We start from the raw sequence: 12,063 nt of genomic DNA, 5'->3' as shown, positions 1-12,063 counted from the left end.
TATTCAGCTACATAAACTTCTACAGTTGTGAACACGTCAGGGAGTGCGTGAAAAAACAAGATCGCGCGTAGGGAGGCCCATTGTTAAAGTTCGCCTCGCTTAAGCGGCCCTGGGCCTACGCTCTGAAGGCTGGTTGGACCCATTACGCCAGCCTGACAGGTCTATCTGATACCTGATGAGCACACACACTATCAAGTAGACCTGACAGGTACGGCTGAAAAGGTCCGCCTGCCAGGTCTATCTGATAGTGAGTGGCTGGCCTTACACACCAGCAAGAATTTTATGTCCAGCAAAAACTCGAGAACTTACCTCCGATACCTCCAAAGCCTCTCACAAACTGAGACCCCTCCTGGGATTTGTCGGTGATAATTTCCAGTGTAGCTCCGAAGCTCTTGTAGTTGTTGGCGAGCCACTCCAGCAGCGGCTGACACTCCACCAGCTCCAGTTCGACCCCCGTCTGTGGAGGAAAAAAAATCGAGGTTTTTATTCAGTTATGTCATTGTTACCGTACGCCTAAAGCTCATACATGGGTGAAAAAATACAATTATTCAAGTTAGACGAATTTCCATATTTCAATAACCTTTTGGCACTGGTAATGCCGCCCCTGGTCGCTACTCGATTAAAGTAGCTACTCAGTTATCCTCACGAGGCTGAGTGCACCCTGTACTACAAGCACAGAGCCGAAAAAACTTCGACCCCGCCGGGAATCGAACCCGAAACCTCCGGTGTGCGAGCCTAGTGTGATACCCACTCGGCCACGGAGGTTGCTCCTTTTATTCTTGTTGTAGCAGTGACAGCAGATCAGTCAACATCTCTAACAGGTTCCAGGGTTGAAATGAGTTGGAAAAAAAAATAATAAAGTGTAGCTCCGAAGCTCTTGTAGTTGTTGGCGAGCCACTCCAGCAGCGGCTGACACTCCACCAGCTCCAGTTCGACCCCCGTCTGTGAGGGAAAAAAATCGAGGTTTTTACAGTTATGTCATTGTTACCGTACGCCTAAAGCTCATACATGGGTGAAATTATACAATTATTCAAGTCAGACGAATTTCCATAGTTCAATAACCTTTTGGCACTGTAATGCCGCCACTGGCCGCTACTCGATTAAAGTAGCTACTCAGTTGTCCATGTCCTCACGAGGCTGAGTGCACCCCGTACTACAAGCAAAACTTCAACCCCGCCGGGAATCGAACCCGAAACCTCCGGCGTGCAAGCCTAGTGTGATACCCACTCGGCCACGGAGGTTGCTCCTTTAATTCTTGTTGTAGCAATGACAGCAGATCAGTCAACATCTCTAACAGGTTCCAGGGTTGAAATGAGTTGGGGAAAAAAATAGCCGTTAGGTCACTTTATGAAATCACGACTTATACGATTAATACCTGTTTATGGATATGGAACAAAGGGAACTTTTTTGCACAGATCAGCATTGAGAGGTACTTTAGTAGTATGAAAATTTACATCTCATTTCCCTCGAGGATTTCTCCAACTATAAACGAGAAATAAAGCAATGAAAATAATTTGCTCTATAATAAAATAAAATCTTACCTCTTTGTCTGTGAAGTGAGATTTGTCTTTCTCCTGCTCGGGGGTCAGATGTAGGACGCGGTCCTCGCTGGTCGAATGGTTTTTGAGCACGTATCGTTGAATATCGAGGTTCTCCCAGCAGATGAGGGTCTCCACGGAGCCCAACTCGAGAGCTCTCAGGGTGTCCTCCACACCGAAACAGTACTTGCCCGTGTCCTGACTGATCTCGTCGAAATATTTACCTGAACAATGAACAACTTAGTTAGATTATCAGAGGAAGACGTGAGAGAAAAGGGAGGAAGAATTAAGATAGGAGGGTATGGTGAAGTAGGATAAAGCAGGGTAACAGAGAACAGGTTTTATTTACATATCAATCAAAAAATTAAAAGAATGGTTGACCTTTTTTGAAACAATAGATTTAGCAAGAATCCGTGTCTTTTGACAAAATTATATTTGTAGAAATAATACATAGGTGCAAGGGTAGAAAAATGATGAAATGAAATAATGGTGACTCATCAAGGTGTTGGACTCGGAAACGTGCAGATCACAAAATCGGTCCTGCTCAGTTCTGGAAACCCAAAATTGAAGGATTCGACGTGCCTTATTTTTTTAAACTTGTGTTCCAAGTATCACCTAAATCGGATGAGGCAATCATGAGTTATAAGGGAACAAACATTTAGACAAACTAAATGCCAAACGGTCATCTTGTAAGCGCTAGGTCTAGGGCTCGATTCCCGCCGGAGGCCAACATTATCCCAAACAGATAATGTTCGTTCTTGGAAGGGCTAGCTTTTTCCCAGAGGCAACTGTAACATGGACATCACCTAAGAATAAAAAATTTGAAATAGACTATATTTTAATCGGATCCCATATCGTCCCGAAATCGAAGAGAAGAGGACAGAATGAGAGAAAGCTCTCCGTTGTTAAAGTTACAGTTCCGTCTGGGGAAAAGCCAGCCGTTCTTCGAACGAACTTTATCTGTTTGAGCTAAAGTTGCCCCGGGCGAAAATCGAACCCGTACCTGAGCGCTTAAGCTGTGTTCACACGCGTAGTCGACAGCTGTCGATCGAGAAGGTGAATGTTGTCCATGTCCAGGCAGTATGGACGGTTTCAGTCGACATCGATCGACGAGGTGAATCTATGATGTAGACTGTAGAGGCAGTTTGTACGGTTTCAGTCATCGATCGACGGCCGTCGACTATGTGTGAACACAGCTTTACAAGGCACCTTCCAATCTAACTAGGTATATAGGCTGGCTAAAAACAGAGTTTCCGAACTTCACAAGCACACTGTGTTTTTAATCTTCACTGCTCAGGCGTTAATGACCGGTAAAGCCTGTGTGAACCATTGAACATATTTGCATTAGGATTATAGGTTTGACAAATTACTCACCTTATCTACTTGGTTCTATGCAAAATTCTTGCTCTCAGGATGAACAGTATCAGTGGTAGGTACCTAGGTAAGTACCTAAGTACTTTGGTAGTAAGTAGAATTTTATTACCTGGGTATACAATTTTTAGGGTAGTAATGTAGGAATGCCAATTCGGAGGGTTAAGGGGGGGGCACCAAATTTAGTACCAGATTCCATATTTGTCTCCACCCACTGTCCCAGTGATGATGGGATAAGAGACATGTCTGTGTCATGTCTTGTTGGTCCACTTGGCCACATAATATTGCATGGGGATGTTCAATAGTCGTCCAAGTCAAATAGATCATTGTCATCATCTTCGCATTGCATACTCTGGAAATCTACCTTGTACCGAAGCAAACCTGATGGGGAAACAACACAGTCACGTTATTAAGGGAAGAATGTTTGAAGACCTGAGGCCTGATCTGGAAAACAGTTACGCCCTTTTTCAGAAGTCTGCACTCTGCATTTTTAAATAGCAAGTTTTGTTCTGAATACGACTGTGAAAGAATCATCTTTCGATCTTTTTTTCTACGAGAAGTTATGACCAACTTTGTGAACCCTATAACAAACTTCTCAGTCTATAGCATTACGGTCTATGAGGAAAACAACAGAAAAAGTGCTCAGAGAAGAATGTCGCATTTTGACATAGAGGGGTCTTGTTAACTTGGAAGGCAGCGCACCAACGTTCTAAGCGCTATGTCACGGGTTTGATTCTCGCCCGGGACGGACTTTATTTTAGATAAGGTTCGTTCTCGGAACGACTGGCTTTCTCCTATCCTATCCTTCTTCTCTCTTCGATTTCGCGACGATAAGACCTTAGCAGTTACAGTTCCCTATATCAAACCCACCCATTTTATTTTTATTTTTTAAGGGGGAAAATCTTACCGGATCAAACATATCGGACTGACTGAGTTCGGTTTTGAAGTCGGCGCTACCGGCCAGAATGAGTCCGGCAATGTTTGGCTTATCGTTTGTGATGAACAGGGTGGTTGCTACCTCAGCTACCTTACGCACGTAGTTGTGTCGCTTCTCCATACGAAGACGAGCAAAACGAAGTGCGGACTGACCTCCACGACCTGGGGATGGGGGAAATATGATCCGTGAACAAGAGATTGAACAAAGTGAGTTGTAATTCTAAGTTTGTCTCTCTCTCCGAGCCTAGTTTGCTTGGTGGGTAGAGCATTTGCCTTTTAAGCACTAGGCCATGGGTTAGATTCCCGCCCGGGGCGGATTTTTTCCTGAATGGATAATGTTCGTTTTCAGAACGGCTGGCTTTCTCCTGTTACTGTTACATATTGGCCTGTTCAGGCCTATTATGGTTTCCTGTTTAGCCTTAACAGGCAACCATAGGTCCATAGCAGTCCTTCTTCTGAGTATTAAAATTCACTGAACCACTTGATATAAATCTTAAAGCAGACCATACTAAATTACATAGGAACTTCAATAAGTAAAGACCCTCATTTTAAAGTAATATACAACTCTCCAGAATGGATTTTTATAAATTTGAAAATTTTCATGCATTAATTATTTTATTTAGTATATTTACTGTTATTTCCTATTTTCGTACAATTTTTTTGGGTGGGCCTTCGCGGGCCGCAAAAATGAGCTCGCGGGCCGCATGCGGGCCGCGGGTTGGACAAGCCTGTAATAGGTATTTCTGTATTGACCTTCATTATTTCCACTGTATCTATGAGAAAGGTCATGTGTTCTAAACCTATAATATCCGCTCATCGGCATCCTAGATTTGGTTTCTTGAAATAAATCAATCAATAAATAGATGTGTATAAGCTTAACCCAACTTTTAGGGCTGTTTTACTCTACACCTAGTAAGTATAAGGTCTCTGATGTAATTAAGGTTGGATTTCACCATTATTATTTATTTATTTTTTCAGTTTTTAAGCCCTGTTAAGTAAACAGACTGTGTTCCATTTTTGATTTTTATAGGCTTACCAGGGCTGTTAAGCTAATAAGCTGTTGGTTTCTTGTTTGGTATGAATTCATTAACAGCTCTTGATCTCTTTTGTTCTTTTGATTTCAGTTCCACCCAATGGACTGGTCATTTACTGCGGGACCATTGTAACCGAGGAAGGCAAAGAGAAGAAAGTGAACATTGATTTTGAACCCTTCAAACCCATCAACACATCTCTGTACTTATGTGACAACAAAGTAAGTTTCATTGACATCCAAGTCAGAAGTTGATTTTGAACCCTTCAAACCCATCAACACATCTCTGTACTTATGTGACAACAAAGTAAGTTTCATTGACATCCAAGTCAGAAATTAATCAATGAAATTTAATAGACTAAGGACAAATTCATTTCTATAAGAAAAGATAAGGCAAAGAGATTCTAACCATGGAATGTTACTTTTGCTTATCTCCAGTGATCCGCATGAAACTAGTGTAGGCATACTACTAATATCCACTATTTTAATAGTTTTACATTCATTATATTGGTCAACTTTTTTGATGTTTTTCTATGCATTTAAGCAGAAGTGAAATAGCATTTCAACACAAGACAGTAGACCCAGGAGTAAGAGGTGGATCAATAGTGTTAGAGCTAAAGCTAATGCACCAGCCATGCATGTGTAAGACTATAAAATAGAGAAGCCAGAGGACAGTCATTTATATGCATGTCCACAAATTTAATAGACTAAGGACAAATTCATTTCTATAAGAAAAGATAAGGCAAAGAGATTCTAACCATGGAATGTTACTTTTGCTTATCTTCAGTGATCCGCATGAAACTAGTGTAGGCATACTACTAATATCCACTATTTTAATAGTTATACATTCACTATATTGGTCAACTTTTTTGGTGTTTTTCAATGCATTTAAGCAGAAGTGAAATAACATTTCAACACAAAACAGTAGACCCAGGAGTAAGAGGTGGATCAATAGTGTTGGAGCTAAAGCTAATGCACCAGCCATGCATGTGTAAGACTATAAAATAGAGAAGCTAGAGGGCAGTCATTTATATGCATGTCCATCAAAATAACTTTGACATTAACTTTACAAGCATTTCAACACAAGACAGTAGACCCAGGAGTAAGAGGTGGATCAATAGTGTTAGAGCTAAAGCTAATGCACCAGCCATGCATGTGTTAGACTAAAATAGAGAAGCCAGAGGACAGTCATTTATATGCATGTCCGTCAAAATAACTTTGACATTAACTTTACTTTTTGAACTAGAATAGTAATTACAGAATTGATGCTGCTATTGACATTGTAATTACATGTAACAAACTTTGTCAACTCTTCTGTTCTCAGTTCCATACAGAGGCTCTCACCGCACTCCTAGCAGACGACAACAAGTTTGGTTTCATTGTCATGGATGGTAACGGTGCCCTGTTCGGAACTCTGCAAGGCAACACCCGTGAAGTGCTTCACAAGTTCACTGTTGATTTGCCAAAAAAGCATGGTATGATCTGTCTTCTAACTGAATAAAATTGACATTCTGGAGAGTTGCATATTACTTTAAAATGAGGGTCTTTACTTATTGAAGTTCCTATGTAATTTAGTATGGTTTTCTATAAGATTTATATCAAGTGGTTCAGTGAATTTTAATACTCAGAAGAAGGACTGCTATGGACCTATGGTTGCCTATTAAGGCTAAACAGGAAATCATAATAGGCCTGAACAGGCCAATATGTAACAGTAACAGGTGAAAGCCAGCCGTTCCGAAAACGAACATTATCCATTCAGGATAAAATCCGCCCCGGGCGGGAATCGAACCCACGGCCTAAAAGGCAAATGCTCTACCCACCAAGCAAACTAGGCTTGGAGAGAGAGACAAACTTAGAATTAGAACTCACTTTGTTCAATCTCTTGTTCACGGATCATATTTCCCCCATCCCCAGGTCGTGGAGGTCAGTCCGCACTTCGTTTCGCTCGTCTTCGTATGGAGAAGCGACACAACTACGTGCGTAAGGTAGCTGAGGTAGCGACCACCCTGTTCATTACAAACGATAAGCCAAACATTGCCGGACTCATTCTGGCCGGTAGCGCCGACTTCAAAACCGAACTCAGTCAGTCCGATATGTTTGATCCGGTAAGATTTTTCCCCTTAAAAAATAAAAATAAAATGGGTTTGATATAGGGAACTGTAACTGCCAAGGTGTTATCGTCGCGAAATCGAAGAGAGAAGAAGGATAGGATAGGAGAAAGCCAGTCGTTCCGAGAACGAACCTTATCTAAAATAAAGTCCGTCCCGGGCGAGAATCGAACCCGTGACATAGCGCTTAGAACGTTGGCGCGCTGCCTTCCAAGTTAACAAGGCCCCTCTATGTCAAAATGCGACATTCTTCTCTGAGCACTTTTTCTGTTGTTTTCCTCATAGACCGTAATGCTATAGACTGAGAAGTTTATACATTTTCCTCGTTCCCACCTTTTAATTTATCTATTAATTAGTAAAAGGCAGAAAATTTCAATGTTGTTATTATTATTATTACCTTTTTTTTTTTTGAGGCAATATTTTCAAGTTATTCATTTCTATGTCCGTGAAATTGTTCCACGGTATCGGAAGGATTCTTGAAGTTGTGATTGAGAAGTTTATACATTTTCCTCGTTCCCACCTTTTAATTTATCTATTAATTAGTAAAAGGCAGAAAATTTCAATGTTGTTATTATTATTACCTTTTTTTTGAGGCAATATTTTCAAGTTATTCATTTCTATGTCCGTGAAAATGTCCCACGGTATCGGAAGGATTCTTGAAGTTGTGATTGATTACTTACTTACTTACTTTCCGTGTCCTCTTCTTTCTCATCAAATCTTTCTTCCCCAGTAATTTGAGACGTAGATTGCCCTCTCATTTGCCGCAAGGAGATCTACGTTAGTGCATGTCCTCTCCATTTGGCCACATACCAGGAGATGTTCATGCGAATTTTTTTTTTTTTTTTTTTTTTTTTTTTTTTTTTTTTTTTGCGGCCCTTTTGTTTCGTAACTATTTTCTCACAGTCTCCCCCATTTACATATGAGAGCTTTACACTTTATACTAAACTCTATCTAGAGCTGTCATATTAAAGTACATCTTATCTGCCCCCTAGTCAAACACTTTATAGCACTCATTATGTCACCCATTGCCCCTGTGGAAACTCGGGACACCCATTACTTCAACTGAAGACTTGAAATAACTACGAGGGCAATATACCAATTATTATACCATTTTACTACTTCGATATCGCCGGGATTTCAGCCCACTCCTTAGCAGGTATTAGGAGACTAAAGGTTCTGCAGACAGAGAGTAAAATGAGCAGATGAACTCTAAAATAAGTTAATGAGATGTAATGGAATATGCCTCCTTTGCCTCAAGAACCCTATGCGACAGACGGAACCGTTGCTATGAAGCTGCGGGCTACTAAGCTACCTCCTTATAAGTGTCACAAATATTAATCTTTTCAAGACGAGACTGTAAAGCAACCCTTGGTCTCTCTTTTACATTCAGCACGGTCATTCATATCCTTTAGATTCACTGAAATCTGTGCCAACATTGATGAAAAAAATTCCGATCTTCATATTTAAGTTTCAGAGCACAACGGAACCGTTGCTATGAAGCTGCGGGCTACTAAGCTACCTCCTTATAAGTGTCACAAATATTAATCTTTTCAAGACGAGACTGTAAAGCAACCCTTGGTCTCTCTTTTACATTCAGCACGGTCATTCATATCCTTTAGATTCACTGAAATCTGTGCCAACATTGATGAAAAAAATTCCAATCTTCATATTTAAGTTTCAGAGCACGCACAAGTCCTGAGTAGTTGATTTCGTTGAAAAATTTCATGCATATATTTTGAGCCGTCTCGAGTAAAAGCTCTTGTTTTATATTTTTTCTCGTGACAAGATACCTATACTCAAAATTGTATATCCTCTTCAGACCTCAAATTATGAGCCATTTTGTTTTTATATTGCAATTAGCCTATTTTCTCATTTTAAAGACGTAGGTACATCACTAAAATGTACCTATCTCCTAATGGACATTTTTTTTTTCCTATACTCAAAATTGTATATCCTCTTCAGACCTCAAATTATGAGCCATTTTGTTTTTATATTGCAATTAGCCTATTTTCTCATTTTACAGACGTAGGTATATCACTAAAATGATAGCTATCTCCTAATGGACATTTTTTTCCCCCTCTAAAACATAGGTATTCCGTTAGGTATTTCGTCTGCTTCCGACAAAATTTGCAGTTTTTACATCACTATTTTCAGTTCCTTCCTCATCATTTTCAAGAAAGTTGTAGTTCTGGCGTCTCCACTAATTTCAGTTCCTCCCTCGTCTAAAACATAGGTATTCCGTTAGGTATTTCGTCTGCTTCCGACAAAATTTGCAGTTTTTACATCACTATTTTCAGTTCCTTCCTCATTATTTTCAAGAAAGTTGTAGTTCTGGCGTCTCCACTAATTTCAGTTCCTCCCTCACTATTTTAAAGAAAATTTTAGTTGGCATCTCCACTATTTCAGTTCCCTCATTAACTCATTATTATTATTTTGTTTTGTAAAGAAAATTGTAGTTTGCCATCTCCACTAATTTCAGTTCCCTAATTATTATTATTTTGTTTTGTAAAGAAAGTTGTAGTTCTGGCATCTCCACTAATTTCAGTTCTTCCCTCACAATTTTAAAGAATGTTGTAGCATTACTTACTTACTTTCCGTGTCCTCTTCTTTCTCATCAAATCTTTCTTCCCCAGTAATTTGAGACGTAGATTGCCCTCTCATTTGCCACAAGGAGATCTACGTTAGTGCATGTCCTCTCCATTTGGCCGCATACCAGGAGATGTTCATGCGTCTGCTCACTGCCGCATCCGGAGGTTGCGTCCTCTTCGTACCCACGTACCCACATAGCTTTTTGTTATGTGATTGATTGATTTATGTGTGTCGTCCTTTTTCTGCTCACTGCCGCATCCGGAGGTTGCGTCCTCTTCGTACCCACATAGCTTTTTGTTATGTGATTGATTGATTTATGTGTTTCGTCCTTTTTCGCAGAGATTGCAAGCGAAAATAATCAAACTAGTAGACGTGTCCTATGGCGGAGAGAACGGGTTCAATCAAGCCATAGAACTGGCCGCGGAGTCCCTACAAAATGTTAAATTCATCCTTCATCAGCTGTACCTTCACTGCCTTCGAAAAACCAGAGATGTGTTGTTTTCGATTTTCACTGGGTTTTCTAGGACCTCAGATAGACCAAATTATTTTCATTACTTTATTTCTCGTTTATAGTTGGAGAAATCCTCGAGGGAAATGAGATGTAAATTTTCATATTACTAAAGTACCTCTCAATGCTGATCTGTGCAAAAAAGTTCCCTTTGTTCCATAGGAAATTCATTCAAGAAAAGAAATTGATAGGTAAGTACATTGTACATATTCGATAATTGACCGAACAATGGTGAGGTCTACGTTTTAACTCGACCGTTTGGCATTTAATTTGTCTAAATGTTTGTTCCCCTATAACTCGCGATTGCCTCTTCCGATTTACTTAGGTGATACTTGGAACACAAGTTTAAAAAAATAAGGCACGTCGAATCCTTCAATTTTGAGTTTCCAGAACTGAGCAGGACCGATTTTGTGATCTGCACGTTTCAGAGTCCAACACCTTGATGAGTCACCAATATTTCATTCCATCATTTTTCTACCCTTGTACCTATGTATTATTTCTACAAATAAGGCGGTCTCTTCCTGATCCCTGATGTGCCGCGTCCATTTTAGTTTAGGACTATTGCACTGATTTCTACAAATCTTTGTTCCATATCCATAAACAGGTATTAATCGTATAAGTCGTGATTTCATAAAGTGACCTAACGGCTAACAGCATTATTCCATATGTTCTACATTCTACAATGAAAATAATTCAAGTAAATCATCTCTGTTAATTTAAATGTATGAATAATATCAACTTTATTAGGCATTAAACTTAATAATGAGGTTTTGTGAACTTACAATATAAAATTTGATGATTTTACAAAAAAAAAATGTTTTCTTGATTTTTTCCTCATTGACTGCTCTTTATCACTGTATCTACGGTTTTAGTTTTAGTGATGTTAGAATTTAATTCGTGTTTTTAACTTGGGATATATTCTCATAGGGACATTTTTTTTATCTTTTGCCATTTTAGATGGTCAAAATCCGGTCGCACGATAATGTTTTACAATCTTGGCCACAAATATTAGAATTATGAATCTCGAGTTTGATCACCTAATCACAAATTTCTTCACAATTTTAACTAAAATAATACACAACTAAATTTCTAATTAGAAACCAAACACCACACGTTAGTACCTTGTAGTTGGTCAGTGTTACAATTGTTACATGTAAATGGATTTGAACAAGTATGTTTTCTTGGGAATCGCCAGTATTGGTGTAAGTGTGTTCGGGAGACATTTATACAATGCCTTGGTGAATAAGAAGGAAATCGAAGATGTTGCCATGGCTGGTGATAGTGTTGCTATGGATAAATTTGTCGAGCGGGGTCGTAGCACGGCCAGGGCGTTAGATAACAAACAACCCAGTGAATTCAAAACATTAGATCTACCCGGTACATTTCTTCGTCCTAGCCTGCCAGTATACGTTGTTATACTGAACAAGAAAACTTTGCATAGTCCGGAACAGATGAACAACTATGTGCGAAGCGTAAATCATAAATCACAACAGAGAATGAGGGAACGTAATCCTGACTTACTCAACGAATGGATTGACAGTGGGAAGTTAACCCATGTGGTTAAAGTGGCCAATGAAGGAGACATGTTAGAATGTGACTGGAGAGCAAGGAAAAATGGTGTTCTTAGCACTTTGATGGCGAAGGGTGAGGAGTTTATAGCGCTTGGTATAGGTCCTACCAGAGTACAGGAGCTGAATGGTGTTCTCCTGTGGGATAACAAGAATCCAGAATCCAAGCCAGTCATATGCAAGACAACCAAAACGACACAAGGTATACAAGAATAGAGTAGTCAAATAAAAATATACAATTTAACAAATATCTTTTCATTATTCATTGGTCAATAGACGTCGAAGACTGGAGAAAGTTTCACCGATTAAAGGTGTTTCCAAACTTCCCAGACTGTCGAGAAGCAAGGTCCCAACCCGAACGCCCACCTTAAGTACCTAACTTTATCAGCACAGTAAAAATATTAGAAAGAGGAGG

General features: G+C 39.7%; 2 protein-coding genes across 2 annotated transcripts; one reads left to right on the top strand and one right to left on the bottom strand.

Moving 5' to 3' along the window:
* Positions 1 to 265: 265 nt before the first annotated feature.
* LOC103520552 (eukaryotic peptide chain release factor subunit 1-like) lies at positions 266 to 4,604 on the bottom strand. The gene is made up of 6 exons (XM_026831622.1): positions 4,574 to 4,604; positions 3,817 to 4,007; positions 3,281 to 3,290; positions 1,542 to 1,777; positions 884 to 942; positions 266 to 398 (listed from the first exon to the last, which is right to left on the bottom strand). Exons 1-6 carry the CDS (start codon positions 4,602 to 4,604, stop codon positions 281 to 283), a joined length of 645 nt encoding a protein of 214 aa, XP_026687423.1. The 3' UTR covers positions 266 to 280.
* Positions 4,605 to 4,620: 16 nt separating this feature from the next.
* LOC103520551 (eukaryotic peptide chain release factor subunit 1) lies at positions 4,621 to 11,850 on the top strand (the record flags this gene model as incomplete). The annotated part of the gene is made up of 6 exons (XM_026831623.1): positions 4,621 to 4,629; positions 4,939 to 5,097; positions 6,200 to 6,350; positions 6,790 to 6,980; positions 9,912 to 10,033; positions 11,276 to 11,850. Coding segments are annotated over exons 1-6 (1,207 nt in total), but the record flags the coding sequence as incomplete, so codon positions are not given.
* Positions 11,851 to 12,063: the final 213 nt, after the last annotated feature.

Source organism: Diaphorina citri, unplaced genomic scaffold, assembly GCF_000475195.1.
Source record: "Diaphorina citri unplaced genomic scaffold, Diaci psyllid genome assembly version 1.1 scaffold3777, whole genome shotgun sequence".
NCBI classification, from domain to species: Eukaryota; Metazoa; Arthropoda; class Insecta; order Hemiptera; family Psyllidae; genus Diaphorina; species Diaphorina citri.
Note: the sequence above shows the minus strand (reverse complement) of the source record. Positions and strands in the feature narration are given on the sequence as shown.

Coding starts and splice junctions, on each gene's coding strand:
- LOC103520552 (XM_026831622.1), bottom strand. CDS start 4,604: ATGAAGGTCAATACAGAAATACCTATTACAG. Junction 4,008..4,573: donor TACAGAAATACCTATTACAG/GCTTGTCCAACC, acceptor CCCCATCCCCAG/GTCGTGGAGGTCAGTCCGCA. Junction 943..1,541: donor CTCACTTCACAGACAAAGAG/GTAAGATTTTAT, acceptor TTTCCCTCACAG/ACGGGGGTCGAACTGGAGCT.